This window comes from Prosopis cineraria, unplaced genomic scaffold (genome assembly GCF_029017545.1).
Source record: "Prosopis cineraria cultivar Desert tree isolate PC_DT_omini unplaced genomic scaffold, ASM2901754v1 PC10, whole genome shotgun sequence".
Lineage (NCBI taxonomy): Eukaryota > Viridiplantae > Streptophyta > Magnoliopsida > Fabales > Fabaceae > Prosopis > Prosopis cineraria.
The window spans coordinates 31,095,485-31,114,873 of record NW_026555341.1 but is presented as its reverse complement, the minus strand read 5'-3'; the positions used below and the strand labels follow the sequence as shown (position 1 = coordinate 31,114,873).

Sequence of the window (19,389 nt, the reverse complement as noted above, 5' to 3'; positions counted from 1 at the left end):
AGATTGGGGTTGTGTTAGTTGTGGAAAGAAATTTATTTGTATTCATTAGGATGTGTTGTAACATTTTGGATTTTAATTCCTTGATTACATCAATTAATCAGGGTTAATTTAGTAAATTTGAGTATTAATTAATGTGATGATGGTTAGGAAGGGCAATATAAGAAAACAGTAATTTTCTCAAATTTTCTCTCAAAAAAATATTGGAGGAAAGTTCTTTTAGAAAGCTTGTTCAAAGAAATTAATCACAGAATTTCTCACAGAAACATAAATAGAGAGAAATTTTCTCTCAGTAAAATCCATGAAAAATGTTTGATAGAAACAAAAAATTGGTAATGAAATAAATAAAAATAAAAACTCATTAAGTTTTTTCTTAGATTTGTTGGGAAGCATTCTCTCAAAAAAATCTGAGAGAAATTTAATGAATTCTCTCAGATAATATGAAAAGAAATATTCTCTCAAAAAAAGCCGAGATAACTTTCACTTGAACTAAAGTGAGAGAAATATTCTCTTGGCTTTTTCCAAGAGAAAATTTCTCTTGAACAAATTAGAAAGAATTTCTTCCAAAAAAATACAGAGAGAAAAGTGTCTATTGAAGTATTTAAACTTTTTTTCTATAACAATATAAGAGAAATTTTAAAGTTCATCTTATATCTTTTTCAGAGAAACTTGCTCTCAAATTTTATCATAAGAAAATTTTAAATTTATCTCTAATTTTTCCAAAAGAAACTATAAAATACATACTATATATATTATTAATCCTCATGTTTTGCATATTATCAAATTATATATATGATCCAAAATATGAACAAAGTGATTATAAAACAAGAGGGGGTAGATGCCAATAAGGGTTAGGTCTCGCGTTACCATTGAGCTAATGTTTGAATCCTTGCTCAAAGGGGCTGTCCAAATTTAGTTCTTGATTGTGTGTCAAACAAGATTATTTCTAATAAGAAGATACATGTATGTAATAAAAAACAAACAAGAGGGAGTAGACATGGGAGGTATGAAATAGTGTTAATAAACTAATAATTATATATATATATATAGAGAGAGAGAGAGAGAGAGAACCTATATGTTAGAATATTATATCATTTTATAATAAATGATTTTAATTTATATAATAATATCAATATTAATTTGTTATACATTCACTAACATCTATCCTATATAAGAGAGTTTGATAAAAAAATTATCTATAAATAACTTTAAATTATACTCCTTCTGTTCTTATATATAAAATATTTTTAATTGAATCACACGAACTAATAAAAGTTGGTTATATAATTATAAGCACAGTAATATTTCAATTTTGCTCCTAATTATTGTAAATAAAAAATAAATTTCTTTTTCCAAAGTAAATTGATGAGAGTACTTATCTTTTTCTCTTTTTAATTTAATGAGGATATAATGATCCATTTATTAAAAAAATATGCTAACAATCTTTTATATTAAGGGACAAAAAAAATTCTAGAAAACTTCTTATATATAAAGACGAAAGGAGTATTGCATTATATTTCATTTTCTCCAATTGAGAAAAATTATTTATGAAATTGAATATATATATATATATATATAATATAACTTATTTGGTTTTAAAATATACAAAATTAAGTGACTCTCAAAAATAACATTAAGTTGTAGTCTTACTGATTACAAAAATAATGTGCAAGCATCTTGTTTTGGTTCACATTTTTGATAGGTCTGCTAGACAATTTTTCTTTTTGTTTTTTGTATGCAAAATATTTTAATCACTTATTGAGAAATAAAATTTGTCGTTAAAATTTTTCTTTGGTAAAAATAAATTGTTGCTACTAAAAGTGTTTTTCTTAAAAATAAAAATTTAAACATAATTATAAATTATATTAAGTAATTTTGTAAAAATATTTGAAAATTAAATAATATTATAAAAGTATTGATTAAATTATTTAAAACAATTTGAATTATTTTATAAGTTCAAATAAATTGAAATCATTCCTATATTATAATTAAATTTTTAAATAATATAATATAAACTTTAGAAAAGTGTATAGTTTAGTAATATATACTTAATTTTGTTAATTCATTGTAGTTCAACTGGTAATAAAATAGACATTAAAGGTAGAGCCTAAAATAAATGCGCTCACGTAGTGAAGAATATTTCTCTCAACTAATTAAATTAAACTAAAGTTCTGTAGGATAAGATACATTTTTTTCTTGGATTATAACATTTTGAGAGAGAGAAATTTTTTTGTGAATTTTTAATCGTTTTTTAGAAAGAAAATCTGAAAGAAATCGCTTTTCTCTCAATTTTTATTTTTTCTCTTTGAATAATTTGAGAGAAATGTGCTATTTTATTAAAGTGATCGTGGAAAGAATTCATACTCCCTTACGTTAGAAAGGAAACATGTATCATCATCATTTAAGGACCCATAACCTAGCTTGACCTAGTCTAGTCTAGGAACAAGAATTAATTTACCTTTCAATATGTGGGAACTCCACGCTTTTTTTTTTTTTTTCCCCGCAGTGGTGTTATAATAGGCACCCTATTTCTTCTCCTTGGCGAATCATTTAAAGGTCACCTTTAAAATCTGAAAGAATATAACTCAAAAAATAAAATGCGTGACTAAATGGCAGAGACAAATGTTTTAAAATAAGAGCAACATTAATGTTATCATTAATATAGGATGATAATCATATCTCATTCCAAAGATACACATGGCTTCAAAAAAGCTCCAATTTAAACTACATTACTAGTACTATATATATGGGTCAAGAGCCATCACAGTGAGACATGGCAACTATTGTATATCACACGCACAGAGACACAAGACTAGAACAAAAAACATGGTAATTTTAGAAGTCTACACCAAGATAGGAGGCAATGTGTTCAAACGTTTGTTGAAGCTCAAACATTCAGCAAATTTGGAGCAACCAGCCAGATTCAGAAATTCAAGAGAGCTTTTGCCAAATAATTCATTTGGGATACTCACTAGATTTGTGCAGTTTCTCAAATTCAAATACTGAAGACTTTTAAGAGATGAAATAATTGGATCAAGCTGCAATAATGAAGTACATCCTTCAAAGTCTACCCTCTCAAGCTTTGGAAGCCGCTCAAAATCTGGAGCCTTCTCAAAATTTTTAGAGCCACTGAGGTTCAAACTCCTCAGCCCCCACATACGTATCTGGGTAGAACATCAAACAACTAATTAATACCATTTCAGTGCACAGAGATATAAAAATAAAATGAGAGAATTGATATCGTCATTTTAAAGATATATCTTGTGTAAATTGATGCTTGAAAGTTTGAAAAATTTGTTTGTAACTTCCAAAGGAGAATTTCATATTTAATGTGTTGTCGTAGCTAAAAAAGATGGATGAGCAGATGCATGTAATGAAATGTATTGAAATATATCATTATAGAGGTATAAAAACAGCATTGCTTTGAGACGAAATCTTTTGAAGTGACACTTTTAATCAGTTAATATGTTAAGCCCTCCTATTTGTCATTAGGAGAAATCTTGCAGAAGGAACATTTTTTCGATAAAAAAAAAATAAGAAATCTAGATTTTGGAAGATCAAAGTTAAGCACAAAAAAAGCTTTTTCTTATTATGAAAAAAAAAGCTTTTTCTTATGATAACGATGTCGTTTTAATTCATGCAACAGAAAGAGCATTATCAAATATCAACACCTTTTTGTCGTCCCTGGAGAGTTGTGTGATGCAGCTATCTTCCAAGATTAAGTGCTCAAGTTCATTTGCCTCAAAATATGCCGGCAAAAAGCAAAAGGATATCTGTGCCAAGAAAGATATCCCAAATGGAGAGACAGTAGTCGTCTATCTCCATTGAGGCTTCCTGAAAAATTCACATTATAAAATATAGCGACTCTAAGATTCGACATTTTTGATAAACCTTCAGCGTTCAATGGAGCCTCTAGTGGATATTCTTCATTCAAGAGTACAATGACTTCGATATCTTCAGTTCCCTGAATATAAATAGGATCCACAAAGTGAATTGAGATATCAAAATCATGTACTTCAATTTTCTTAGGAAGAAATTAGATAAATAATAAAATATCTTTTTGTTCTTAAACCATATTCGTTTCATGAAAGTTATTCATTAAAAGCTAACAATTAACATCATTTTCCAATGCTAATGGGTTAATGACTTGCTGATCGAAATTTGTTCGTTGGTTGGGAGTGAACCATGCATGTTACCAAATAGTTTATAGGTGGAGAGGATGGTTACTTACATGCTTTTAGAAGGAATACTTGTTTTAGGAAAATGCTAAATTTAGGGTTTGCAGTTGTGGTTTATCATGGTACTCAGGCAGAAAGAAATTAATGCATGGGTTCATGGAAGTAATAAGGAAGAATCATATCCAAGGACCTCCCCAAAAAATTATTCACAAACAAAAAGACCAATATGAAATTGTTGGTTGTTAATATGGTAATAGAGACTTGTTTTTTTTTCAAATAGTGATTTGTTGTTAGTCCTTGTCTACTAATAATTCTCTTGGGGGGTCTTTGGATGCGATTCTCTAAAGCAATAATTCAGCACCACATCTAATTGTGAGAACAATTTAACAAGGATCAAGGGAAGTGAAATAAAAACATAGCAACGGCAGGGAAGTGAACTTTTTAGCAAGCATCTAGATAGGTTGCTAAAACCATCTCAATCAACTACGAATATTCTATTAAGTGTTAATTTGTACAACTCTCTCCAGTTAAATGGAGGTACACAAATGGATTAATGGACTGAGAATTAATTTTCCTTTCAATACATTCTATCTAGATGCAAAACAATATCCGATGCAAAATTAATGGACCCTTATTGCAATAAATTCTCTTGAGAGAACCTTAAATTTCATTCTCCCAATTAATTTTCCTTTCAATACACTATCTGATTTGGTAATGACAATATATTTGCCAGGAACTAATCTAACAAAAACATATCTTGGAGAATAAAGCAATAATTTACTTAAAGTAAAAAAGTAAAACCTCAAAGAAAACTTACCGTGTTTGTCTCCATGATATGACGAAAATCTTCATAACACCAGATCCTACTCCGCTTTCCAGGGTCCTTAGATTCTTGCCTAACAATTTCTTTTCCCATTTTTTGTAGCAAAGAATGCATCTCGATTTTTTTGTGTACTATGCTTACAAGTGATTTATCAATAAGAACTCTGATTATTGGTTCAACATCAAATGATAAATATGTACGGAATAACATTACAAGTTGGCCTCGATTACTCAGAATTTGCTGCACATAATTAATATTCTGCCCTGCAAAACAACATGCAATATCAAGAAAAATTGTCTTTTCGTTCCAGCCTAGTCCATCAAAACTTTTTTGAAGCACCTTGAGAACTGAAGAGTCAGGAACCACTTGCAGTTTGGCCAACTCATTCTGCCACTCTGAGAAACTTCGGTTTTGCAACAATGAACCTACTGATTTAATTGCTAATGGAAGCCCATCAGCATATTTGAGAGCATCGAGGGTCAGATCCTCATAACCTCTCAAAGGATAACGACTATTGAAAACTGTTTGACAAAAAGTCTGAGAGCTTCATTTTTATTCAAAAGTTCCACCTTGTGAATTTCATCCACTCCAAGCATTTTAAGAACATGTTGATCTCTGCTTATTATGATTATTCTACTTCCTCCTCCCAGCCAAGTGCGAATTCTTGTCAAATGCCTTAAATGTACTAGCTTATCAACATCTTCAACATCATCAAAAACTATAAGCATCCTGTGGTATCTTAGCCTACCATCAATATTGTACTCATCTACATATTCTTCTTGGAGAGCCGCGCGAAGTACTTCTGAAAGAAGGGAATCGGTTACATCGGTGAGGAAACAAGTATAATCAAAACTGTGAGAGATCTTGTGAAACACATCTCCGGCCAGAGCTGTCTTCCCTACTCCCCCCATCCCACTAATCCCAATAACTCGGACAACATCCTTAGAGCCTAAATCGAGAAGCCTTATTACTTCTTCTACACGGTTATATCGTATCCCAACAGGAGCTATTTGATCTGATTTATCTATTTTCTGAACTATTGAATCAATAAAATTTTGTGATCTCCTGTACAAGAGAAAAGAAAACAAAAAATTTTAGCTATACTGTTTCAGATAGGTACAATGAGTGTGAAATTACTTGTACGCATGCAGAAGTAAATTGGTTCCATAATTTACGTGTCTTGAGAGATCCATAATTTACGTGTCTTGAGAGAGAAAAATTGGAAGTCAGTTTCTCGTGCTTGCGTGTGTTTTTTTCCCTTCAGTAGTCAGATCAAAAAGCCTCACGCATTCTGCTCTTTCTCTACCACTAGTTTTTGAAATACATATGAAATCTGAACAATGAAAAATGAGGGTATATTTTCTGGACATATAACTAAATGCTAAGAAGAATTGGAGTTCATTTGGAAAACTGGGCTAAAAATCTTTTATCAAATAGGGTTTAGGGCTTCTAATGTACTCCCTCTAATGCTCTTTATAATATACGGCCTTCCCATAATTTTGTTTTTCTTTGTTTTTCTTATCATTACCTTCTACATAAAAATTACAAACACAATTATACACACACACATAGTGAAGCGAAAAAATTGCAGTTTGCATAATTTATGAACACTAATTATAACAAAAACTTCAATATATATATACTGTCCCCTTCCTTTATTATAGGGTTAATCTTCATTTTTACCTTTGAACTTTTTTTTTTTTGGAGAAGTGCTGGGTTACCTTGTATTGTTAATTAGGGCAATTTTTTCCTTGAACCATTTTTCTAAGGAGCAAAAAACTCCTTTCGTTAATCACCCATTAACTTTATTCTACTAATGTGACATGTGTGTGGGTGTTAATTTGCTCTTTAACTTTTTTTTTCAGGAACATCGGGCACCCTTAAGTCTTATTAAAATAAAATTTAATAAATATTATTAAAATTTTAAGTATTTTTAAAATTTAATAATTTAAATATTGTTATTTATAAATATTCATCCAAAATTTATAAATTATTTTTTTAAAATATTAACAACTCAAACTAGTTTTATAGAAATTTATGGATGACTTTTAAATTGTGTGTGAAGATTTGAAAATAATAATATTCACAAATAAATTCATGAGCCGTTTGGCAAGTTTGATTTTTACATGAAATATTTAGCTCCTCCAGGTGCAAGATAACTAATCCTCATAAAACCAACCAAGTGGTATGGTCCAACTCACTTAGGGCTCCAAAAAAGAAAATGGACTTGAAACCATAGCTTATCAAAACGCCATCATAGGAATGGAATGTAACGATGGTGGTAATAAATTTCACACACAATTTACAAGTCATTTATAAATTTCTGTAAAACTTATTTGAACTGTTAATATTTAAAAAATTTATAATTTTGAATAATTATTTATAAATAATAATATTTAAATTATTAAATATTAAAATATTTAATATTTTATTTATTAAATATTATCTTAACAAGGCTTCAAAGTACCTAATGCTTGTGAAAAAAGAGTTTAAGGACAAATTAACACTAAATGACATAGTTAGAGCCCTACATGTCATGTGTGTGCAAGTCTCATACACGTGTTGCATTACCAGAAAATGAAAAAGTTAACGAGTGATTGATGGAAGGAATTTTTTACTTCTCAAAAAGTAGTTTAAGGACAATTACCCCACTTATTAATACAAGATGCCCAAAGCTCCTTAAATAAAAGGTTTAAGGGTAAAAATGAATCTTAATCCTTTATTATATATGTTATCCATCCAAACATTTATGGTTAAGGATTTGACCAATTTGTTTGACAAGCATATAAGAAGAGGATCCGGTGGAATATGGAATAATATATAATTAGTATTATTTTATTAGGATTATTTGAATAAAGATACTTAGAATATCCATTAGGTTAATCAGGATTTAATTTGATGATTGCCTTATAATATTTTTAGGATTATTTTGGATTTTATTTATTTTCAATAAAATAGGATATCTAGGTAAATCTAGATTATCTTTATTTTCTTTCATTAATATTAGATAAGGGCTTGAATTATTATTATTTTAATATTTTTAGGGCTCTATAAACATGAGGGCTGAGGAGGATAAGAAAGAACTAAAGATTGTAGAAAAACCAAAAACAGAAAAAATGATTAACCTTTTCAAAAAATACTTGGATGTGTTCTCGTCTTCTTATCATGAATTCTTTATTTCCCGACATCAAACCAAAGAAAGAAAAATTGAGAAGATTGACTGCAGATATGTTTCCTCACGGCATAAGATGAGATGACAAAGCTATTGGAGGCAACTTCTTAGAAGTGGCCAAGCACCCTCAATGGATGGCAAACATTGTTCTCATCCCAAAAAAAGGATGGCAGGTTTCGAATTTGTGTTGATTATTGAGACTTAAATAAGTCTAGTTCAAAGAATGTTTTTTGTCTCATATTGACATCCTTGTCAATAATATAGCTCAAAGCCATAACCAATTATTCATGGAGACGAACACTCAAGGTATAACCAAATCTCCATGAATGATGAGGACAGAGAAAAGACCCCTTTGTCACACAATAGGGGACTAACTATTATTGAGTAATGTTTTTTTGGATTGAAGAATGTTAGGGCTATTTGCCAACGAGCTATGGGAGTACTACTCTTTCATAATATGATGTATAAAGAGATTGAGATGTATGTGGATGATATAGTGGCTAAATCTACTGAGGGCAAAAGTCACATCTCAATGCTTAGAAATTAAAGTCGAAAGGTTATGCAAGTATGGGCTTTGATTAAATCCCAACAATTTTCATTTTGGTGGTGACTCGTATCAATAATTCCATCCTTCCCCAACCTATAACATCCTAAGTTTTTATCCCTATGAGGTAATAATTAATTGAATTTAATTTTGGGTTAGAAGAGTAAATTGAGATTTAGAAATTTAATTAATGGCTTTTGAGGTTCAAGGATGATAATTAGGAAAAGCATTCGATATAGAAGAGAAAGATGAGAAAAGACGCATTTCTACTCACCTGGTAACATAAGAGTTAATTAAAGTTTAGAGAAATAATTAATTGATTTTGAGATCTAGGAATGAGATTATTTCATGTTAGTCGGAGTTAGAATATATAATTATTTAAGAAAGCAGAATTTAGCTAAAATAAGATAAACTATTAGGCTTTAAATTATATATTAATACTTTTGCGTGCGTTATTTTTGTAGATTCTTATTAAGAGCTCTTATTGTTTGAATTGTTGTGTAACTACTTGTAAGCTAAATAAGAACATATAACTTAGGGTTTTCATGTTTGTGCAAGCTTTGTTTAGTATTCTAATTTATGCAAGTATGCTTGGGTATAATTTTGTCTAGTTCATTATGATATAGGTGTATAAACTATATGATATACGGTTGAGAAACTGTAAAAGGGTGTGATTGTTGAATTTTGCTCCTATCAAGCATGCTAGTAGTTATATATTTGTGATAAAATCATGATATAGTAGTTTCCTTTTTAAGCATGTTTGTGAATTTTGGTTATTATTATGAAATATCCTAGAGTTGTTCCTTCCTTTTAAACATGCTTGTAACTTATTTGTTATGATTCAGTGAAGTACTTTATTTCCTTTAAAGCCTACTCGTATGCACTATGATTATTGCAAATGCATGATATGCAGTGGTGATGGGTTGAGGGAGGATGATAATGTTGATATGTGCAGTGACCATGTGATTTACCTCTATTTCACAAAAATGGTTGGCCTTTTCAAAGCTCCATTACTCAAAATTTACCAAACTGGGTTTGTAAAGAGGGAACATGGGACAATGATGCCTCAGGGCTGTATCTCTCAATAATACTTATCTAACTAGATTTGTAAAAGGTGAACATGTGACAATAACACCTCCTAGCTAGGCCCTTTGGCCAGGTACATCTCTAATGCTAGAGATGCTTGGGCCAGTCAAGTGTGTGGACTAGACAGTGAATAAGCCTATAGTACTTTCAGTCAGCGTAGTATAAGGTTGGATAGAGCAACAAATGGGTTAACAATCTTGTCTATTATCATGTGTTGCACATAACTATTATAAATGATGCCCTATAAATTATTATGTTCATAATTGAATAATGATAATGAATTATGTGTGAGGTTACCTATTCGGTAGGATAACCTAGAAGAGCACTTATGAGAAAAAGCAATTCAAAAGTGAAACTTACAGGAGCGCTTTGGCTTGGAAGTGCTCTGGTAAGGTGACCTAAAAGTACTCTTTGAGTCTTTGTATATACAAGTGTCTAAATAAGGAGCATTTTTGTAGGTCAAACAGAAGCACTCTAGTAGGCTTTTTTTTGTAGTAGCAACAGCACCTATATAAAGAGCAGAAAGAATGTTACCGAGAAGGCCAAGAATTCTGCCTAGATGAAATGTCGAGTTCCTTGTAAATTGTGTTTAAAACTCGTTGTAGATTCCTCCTGAAAAAGAGGAAAGAGAAAGAAGAAAACTGAGCAACACTACTATGTACACCAAAGCAAGGTTTGAAGCAATTAGCAAATGATGGAAAACGTAAAGGGAGGATAATATAAAAAAAAAATGAAAATAAGTTTCATAAATGGACACAAATATTTATTGTAAAAGAATATAAAATCATATTTATTTTGAAGGAAAACATAGTTAATTGACCATTATATCCTTATATATATGAAAAAAAGTAATCTTAACGCTATACTTGTCATTTACTTGACAATTATTTGCCGCTATAAAATTTATATCTCATTATCTAGCAAAACTAGTATACTATTTCTGTAATTCATGCGTTGTACAATTTATCCTAAATCTCAGTTGTGCCTCATGTGAGTGTTCTCAAACATTAGCGATGGAAGACAAATAATAGGTTCATCATTTCGTTATTTTCCAAGATAATTAGGACTCCTGCTAATTGTATTGTTCTGAATGTGTTACACTGTATATAATGTGTGGCCATCTAAGACGCACACATGTACAGGTATAACAACTAACAAATCACTAAATTACATAACAAATATATTAACTAACTTAGTAGCCGCCCATAAACCAAAGGCGGGATAACAAAGATAAGAATATTCTCTAATAGCCACCCACAAACCTAGGGAGCTAGCCAACATCCAAAACTTTCAACTTGGTCTTTAGTGTGGTAAAGCGAGCAAGAGACAGAGGCTTGGTAAAAATATCCGCACTTTGGTCTGCAGAAGGCACAAATTCTACTTGGATCTACTTCTGTAAGACTTTGTCATCAACAAAGAATAAGTCAAGCTCCGTATGCTTTAATTTGTGCGATGATGATGGACAGGATTGTGAGCCAACTGTACAGCACTCATATTATCACACAAATAAGAGGAACCAGTGATCTGGGAGTGACTCATAATTCAATAAGAAGACTTTGGAGCCATGTAAGTTCAGCTGTGACATTAGCAAGACTTTTATACTCAGCTTCAGCACTAGATCTAGCCACAATGGGTTGCTTCTTTGCAAACCAATAAATCAATTTACCACCAAGAAAAATACAAGAGCTAGAAATAGAGCAATGATCATCAGGATCACTACCCCAGTCAGCATTACAATATGCTTGAAAACCCAGATTAGACTGCTTGGAGAAATATAAACCACGTGTAAGAGTCCCTTTGAGATAATCAAGAATTTTCATTTCACAGCTTGCTAGTGATTGACCTAAGGTGCTTGCATAAACTGACATACTTTATTAACAATGAATGATAATTCTAGTCTAGTAATGGTAACATGCTGCATAGCACCAACAATAGATCTATACAGCTGAGGACTCAAAAAAATGACAGAATTTGTTTTGTTGAGCTTAGAGACAGAAACCATTGGAGTGACAATTCCTTTACACTGAGACATATGTACCAGCTTTGTTGAGAAGGTCCTTAAAGTATTTTTGTTGAGACAGTGAAAGAACACTAGAGCCATGGGATTTAACTTCAATTCTCAAAAGTAATTAAGAGAACTTAGGTATTTGGGAGCAAACTCATAATGAAACCAAGTCTTCAAGTAAGAAATATGGGAGGCTAAACTACCAGTGATAAGAATGTCATCAACATAAACAAGAACATATGTAAGATCAGAAGATGAAGCATGAATGAACAATGATTGATCATCTCTGCTTTGAACAAAAACCAAATTTATTAAGAGCAGTGGCAAGATGATTAAACCCTGTACGAAGAGCTTTGCATAAAGACTCTTGTGCAGCTTGCAAACTAGAGACGAATCAGATGACTTAAAACCCAGGGGTTGACACATATAAACTTCTTCATCCAAAGTTCCATTTAAAAAGGCATTATTTACATCAACTTGAAAAATAGGCCAAGAATGAGATAAAGCCAAAGTAAGAATTGCACCAATGGTTGAAGATTTAATAACAGGGGCAAAAGTTTCTGTATAATCAAAACCATAGGTTTGATGAAAACCTTTGGCAACAAAATGGGGTTTATATTTGTTAGGAACCATTTGGATTGTCCTTTCACCTGAGCATCCACTTACAACCTATCGTAAGATGATTAGTGGGAGGGGGATAACGAGACCATGTCTGGTTTTTGAGAAGAGCTTCGTATTCCTCAACCATAGCTTGTTTCCATTTAGGATCCTGATGAGCAATGTAAGGATCAGTGGGAGGGTCATCACTAAAAAAGGTAGAAGAAAGAACTTTGGGTTTAAAAATTCCATGTTTTGAACAGGTAACCATAGGATGAGTGTTGGTAGGAGGTGAAGGAGGAGAAGGACAAGGAGGTGGCTCAGAGGAAGGAGGAGAGAAAAAAATATGGGAAGGTAAGTTAGAGATAGGTCAAGGTAAAGCGAGACAAGGAGAAGAAAAAGAGGTAGAGGATGGAGAAGAACATGATGAAAAAATGGAAGGAACAAAAGCAAAAGCAGAAGGCAAAGAAGTATATGTACAGAAGTGAGAGGAAAAGAAGAAGGAGTAGGTGGAGAACTTGACAAAAACAGAACGAAAAGAAAAGCTAGACTTATTAAATTGCATGTCTCTAGAAATATAAATTCTCCCATTTGATGCAAGACACTTATAAACATGATGGGACATGCTATACCTTAAAAAAGTACACTGTTCAAATTTGAAAGAGATCAGTTTATGAGAGTGATAAGGTCTAAGAAAAGGAAAAACAAGCACAGCTAAACCAGCTATATCAACAAGGTAGCACTGCCTTTGTTCAACTATGCCCATTTGATAGTGAGCATGGGGACAAGAATAATGATGAGCAATACCATTATGTTGAAGAAAGGTATCAAAATAGCAAAATTCATCACCACCATCACTTTGTAAGGCTTTAAGTTTGGTATTCAACTGATTTTTAATAAGAGGCCTTAAATTTAAGAAAGGCAAAAAAAAAAGAATCAGATTTGCGTTTCAAAAGATAAATCCAACAATAACGAGAAAAATGATCAATAAATGCAATGTAATACAAAGAACTATGTATAGAAGGACAAGGAGTAAGGCCCCACAGATCAATAAACACCAATTCAAGAGGAGAATTATAAATAGTAGTGGATGGTGGAGAAACAAGTTTACGAGATTTTCCCACACAACAAGCAAAACAAAAACTAGCAATGTTTTTATTGAATTTTTGAAAAGAGTTCACAAGATTACAATTCTTCAACAAATGAGGAATCAAAGTACTAGGAAAATGCACTAAACGTTGAAGTCACAAATCATGATCATAAACATGTCCAGCGTTAGAAGCAGAATAAAAAAGAGTAGGTGAATGAGTGTAAGGTGATACATCTGTGGTAATGGAAAAGGAATGAGGAGGACAAGATGCCTAAGCAGAGACTGATGGAGGAGCAAACATGTATAAGCCATCAGGCTTATGGCTACCCATGAGAAGAATTTGACAGTTGTTCTGTGATTGAATACAACAAGAATGAAGGCCAAATTCAACAATAACATTATTGTCAGAAATTAAATGAGGAATACTAAGAAGACTATCAATCACAGAAGGAACATGTAAGACATTACTAAGCTGTAAAAAGTGAGAGGGACATAAGGTAGAAAACTGATGGACCTAAATGGTGTACAGACAAACCGGTCCTATTGCCAAAATAAACTTGGCTAGATGCACTATAGAGTGGCCTGCATCAAATTGGAGACATGAGGTATAGTATGGTGCATAGCACCAGAGATCAACAATTCATGTGTTAGAAGGATATTCAGGAGTAGGAGATGGATAAGTAGCATAAGGATCATAAGAGGCAGAATAAGCAGTAGGATTAGAAGCATATGTATAGTTGATTTGTGCTTAACTAGGGATGAGGTAGAGGAGGATAAGCAAAGGATTGATCAAACCTGTGATGGCAAAAGAGAGCAGAGTGCCCATATTTAAAGCAAACTTGACAAACCAGAGTAGGACGGGGAGAGAAATTGCCACCACGGCCATGACCTCCACGACCATGATTACCACCACTACTATGATGGTGAAATTAAGGTTAAGCATTAGCAAGTAGAACAGTAGGTTGTGGTTGCAAAGAAATAGAACCAGAGGGCGAGCTCAACCTTGGATTGAGCATTAGCAAGAGAAATCTTTGGAACGAAATCAACAGATGCTTTAAGTAATTTGGCCAATTTAAGTTCATGACCAATAAGAAGCATCACAATCTCACTTAGGAGAATGGATCACGTTATGTGTTCATGGAGGAAATGATTGACTCATACTCCTCAGGGAATCCTTCAAGGATAACTTTAATCTGGTCATGTTTAAAGACAGAGTAACCAATAGCAATAAGTGAGTCCGCTAGTGCTTTGACTCGCAAAACATATTCTGAAATAAAGTGATCTTCCTTCTTTGTATTACAAAGCTCCTTTTTGATGAGATGAATCTTAGCTCAATGATGAGCAGAGGAGAAATTGGAGATGCATTTCCAGGCAGCAAAGGAGATTGTGCAACTAACAAGTCGAACATACTCTCAGACACAAATGATTGAATCCAAGAAAATACAAGCAGATCTTAACAATACCATTGAAGAAACACGAGAAACCATGCCGGACTCAAGATCTTTGTTCGATGTGAATGACGGCAGAGAATGCAACGTCTCGATGAAGCTTTGGAGATTGTGACCTTTGATTGCAGCATCGACTTGCTAATGCTAAAGCAAAAAATTATTTTCATCAAGGTTCACAACTATGTTATGAGAGAACATAATAGGCTCTCCCTTCGCCGGATCACCAACGGCGAGTTTAGAATTGGAGGACATGTAAGAAGTTTCAAACGCCATGGTTAGGTTTTGTGCTTTGATCCGATGTTAAGGTTCAAGAAAAGAGAGAGAAATGAAAAGGGTAAAAGGTTAACTGTATTATTCTGAATGTGCTGTAGTAAATGTAATGTGTGACCATCTGAGACTCACATGTGCACATGTTTAACAAACTAACAAATCACTATAATTACATAACAAATATATTAACTGACTCTAATACCGTGAACTTTCAGCATATTGGGCTGCAAACATGCATGCATTTCTTCTTGGTCTTACTTAAGCAAAAACCCTTTCAATTCTAAAGTGTCTCTATAACTCCATTTTAAAATTAACCTCTTTTCTTGACTCCCTAGCCAAGGCTTGCTATGGCATGAACTTAGGGGCCTCTAAAATGAGTTTAGTCAGAACATTTAAAATAACCATGTCAAACAAATAAGCGTTTATGGGTGATCTCTTATGTAAACCAATCCGTATAATAAGAAAATCTTGTCTCAATTACAAGCGTACTCATACTATGGCTCTCTCATGCATGTATTTTATAACTCTAATATAAGCAGCAAGCACATTTTAATATCTTTCTTTTCTAAAGCTATTCAAAGGATCCACTTTATTGAAAAATTATAATTACCAATAAAATAAACATTTAAAAATAACTTATATACATAAACAAATCACAACTGAAAGCAAAATCATATCTGTTAAATCTTAACTATTGATAAGTTATCATCTTAATGATTTATTGTTGACTATTGATTTCTTGTTATCGGCTGCTCATATTATACCCTGTCACTGCATCCCCAAACCCCAATCATCGCATTATTCCAGTCTCACACACACACACGATATAAAACATAGTCGGTTCCAACACATAAACCAGATATCGTAGTTCCCTAATAGGCCAATATAAAACCTTCTCTCCACATATCTTCTTCAGCAAATCGTCAAAATTGTGAAGTGAAACATTTTCCTTTTTGAGAATAAGATAGTTAACCTCAGCAACAGCCAACAGCCTTGGTCGCAGTAACAGAGTTCAAATCTTCAGAAACTACGGAGGGTGAGAACCATAAACCCAACGATATCGTATGCGGGTAGTGGAGAGGCACTGCATAGTAGGCTAATTAATAAGCTCGGTCTAAGTGGGGACTGGAGAAAATCTAAACTTCTTGTTTCACCCTCAAAATCAAATTATAAACCAACAAGATATTATGTTCTTTGGAAAAACAAGATATTATATTTCAGAAAAAATGATAATAAAATCCCACCACAATATATCAAGACAATTGGATCCCTCAAAATGTCATAGTTTTTATGAAGTTCCTACATACTTTTTTCACATTAATAATTAATAATTTTAGGTTAAATGACTAAATTGTTCTGTGTTTAAAATAAAAAGTGTGGCTCCATTTTTCAATCACAACTTTTGTTTAAGCAATCACAACTTTTATTTTTGTAAATTATAAAAATTGAACAAGAAATTACAATTTCTCAAATGAAAATTTTTTATAATTGAAGTTCAAGTTCTAAAAATAATCAGTTCCAGCTTTTATTTAAGTAGTCACAACTTTTATTATGTGAATCATAAGAATTGAATAAGAAATCATAACTTTCTATATAAACCCGTTATTTTTTTATTTTAAAAAAGAGTTAATTTAGTTATTTAACTTAAAAATATAAAATTATTAATGTTAGAAAGATGTCTAGAAATTTAAAAAAAAATTATAACATTTCTAAAAATCAAGTTGTTATTATATATTTTGGTGAGATTTTAAATTACTATCTTTCATATAACTTGCAATAAATTCCTACAATCTCAGCGGGTCAATTAAGCATGAGGACAAGAAGACAAGCAGATAAGGATACTTACGGATGTCGTACGACCAAATCTGGCCGTCGGTTCATTAGCGTCACAACCTTGTCTGAATCCTCTAGTCCGAACTCTTGCATAAGTTTAAGAAAGCAGCTGCTTCTCACTACAGAGGGATCGACGAATAAAACTGGCAGAAAAGTATGTGCTGGTGACTAGATGCACTCCGCCAATATCGCCGCGAGGTTCTGCAAGTGGCTTTTTGAGGAAGCATAGGCTTTAGTGAAGAAAACAACATAAACCCTGAATTCCTCCAACGGCCCTCGAGGATTCCAATCCCAAAAGGAGTAATTCAACCCATGTGAGAGTATACTTTTCGAAAGTTTTATTGCGAATTGTTTATTGTACTCGTCCCAACAGAGACTTATAAGCACGTCACAAGACGTGGATCTCGGCTTGAAGATGGTGGTGGATCTCGACATGGAGATGGTGGTGGCCGGTGACGAAGAAAAGATGATAGATTTCAGTGAAAAAGCTGTCGGAATCTGGAATCAAAGTTGTGACGACGACTAGAATATTGCTGTATTGAACGCAAATAAAAGCATTGACGGATGCAGATGAAATGTAAGCCAATATAGGCTGCGCTGACTGGCTCCACGCGCTCTCATATTACTTACACCTTAAGGATATCATGTTAAATTGTTACCACCGGTTTGTCAAACTCAAGGAGACTACAGAAGTTATTTGCATATCTAAATGTTTCTTCTTCTTCTTTTCAAATCTATTCGAAATTATATGTTTTTTACCCTTTTGATAATTAAATCGTTTATTAATGGTCAAGGAAAAATCATTAAATAGAGGTGTCTTTGTGTGTGTGTAAAGATCTTGTAAAACATTCTAGTATTTTTTTTTTTTTTTAACCAACAAACATTCTCGTATTTCAAACAAATAGGACCATGTAATGGAGTTTTGAGGCCTAAAAGGGAAAATTATTTAAGAAGCCTAATATGTTATTATTTATTTATTTATTTTCATGTTATTTTTCTAACTTTTTGATAGGATCCTATGTCAAAAATTTACATCAATATTTTTCCATTACCCTAGATCATAAATATTTGAGATGTTTCATTTGATATACTATTATTATGGTCAACAATTTCTTTTATTAAATTATCTTCTTCTTAAAATTTTATCATGTTGTCGTCTTGATTGGAATTTAGACCACTAATATTTTCACCATCATCTATAAGAGATTCTCCTATCAATTTTCTTTCATCAATAGAACTTGTTGTTACATCTTTTTTATTATGAATTGTAATGAATTTATCAAGAGCATCACCTTGTTATTGAATCAATTTTTCAACTTTCTTCCTCTCTTTTTTTAAATTTATTAAAACCAGATTCAAATTTCATATTTAACATTTCTGTCACTTCAAATCCAGTAAATAATTTAAAGCAACGAAAAATTCAAATAAAATGTAAAAGAAGAACAAATACACTTGATAAGGTCGATTGATATTGAGATCATAATTGGCGTGTTTTTGTTTCAAGCAAAACACCCATTTTCAAATAAAAATATATAATTAACATTAATACTTAACAGAAAAAATAATGATCAATAATATAAATTATAGGCAAATATTTTGGAGGACTAAGGCGACAGCCTCATTGGCCTAATAGTACACATGGCCATGAAACAAATTGTTATAAAAATGGAGAAGAGCTTCAAAAAAAAAAATTATACTCCCTTCGTCTTAAATTATAAGACAATTTTAGATAAAATTTTATATATCAATAAACCTCATTAAATACACCTAACAACCTTATCTTTCCAAAATAAAAATATAAACTTTTCAAAATATCCATAATTTAATATAATGAAAAAAGAAGTGATAGAAATTAATTATAGAGAGAGAAAGGGTAATATTAGAATTGGAGTATTTAATGAAACTTTAATTTACTCAAAGTATTTTATATTTTGAAAAGGAAAAACTCCTTTAAAAGTGTCCTATAATTTAAAATAGAGGGGTAATATATTTAGAGAGGGGGAGGGGCACAAAATACGCTCTCTATCTATTTGTTTTAATTGCCCAAGGTATTTCCATAGTCGAGAGCTGTAAAACTAATTTTTCAAAGAATCTGAATATCATTTAAAGAGTTGTACTCTTGGAAGAATTTTTTTTTTGTTTCCATATCCACCTCCAAAAATGGAACATTAAAATCATGCTTAAAAGGCGCAAATTGCTACTGTCTGTGCTGTACCTAACCACACCTCCTGGGTGTTTCTATCTTATTTTATGAGAAGGCGATTACATTTAGGGAAATCTCATTTAGGACCCTCAAAACAAAACAAAAATGCATTTAGGATCTAATAGAATTTCAAAGCACACTGT

General features: G+C 32.0%; 1 protein-coding gene across 4 annotated transcripts; it reads right to left on the bottom strand.

Annotated features, from left to right (window-relative positions):
- Nucleotides 1-2,317: 2,317 nt before the first annotated feature.
- LOC129323117 (TMV resistance protein N-like) lies at nucleotides 2,318-17,792 on the bottom strand. Of its 4 annotated transcripts, none has more exons than XM_054969688.1 (6): nucleotides 14,956-15,198; nucleotides 10,335-10,412; nucleotides 4,993-6,063; nucleotides 3,669-3,961; nucleotides 2,970-3,161; nucleotides 2,318-2,567 (listed from the first exon to the last, which is right to left on the bottom strand). In XM_054969688.1, exons 1-3 carry the CDS (start codon nucleotides 15,105-15,107, stop codon nucleotides 5,496-5,498), a joined length of 798 nt encoding a protein of 265 aa, XP_054825663.1. In that variant the 5' UTR covers nucleotides 15,108-15,198; the 3' UTR covers nucleotides 2,318-2,567; nucleotides 2,970-3,161; nucleotides 3,669-3,961; nucleotides 4,993-5,495. The 4 variants fall into 4 exon arrangements, 3 of the variants coding, with proteins under 3 accessions (XP_054825663.1, XP_054825664.1, XP_054825661.1); XR_008596362.1 differs by lacking the exons at nucleotides 2,318-2,567; nucleotides 14,956-15,198 and adding exons at nucleotides 16,184-16,294; nucleotides 17,057-17,792 and having other exon boundaries at nucleotides 2,646-3,161; XM_054969689.1 differs by lacking the exons at nucleotides 2,318-2,567; nucleotides 14,956-15,198 and adding an exon at nucleotides 17,057-17,792 and having other exon boundaries at nucleotides 2,646-3,161.
- Between the last annotated feature and the right edge of the window lie 1,597 nt (nucleotides 17,793-19,389).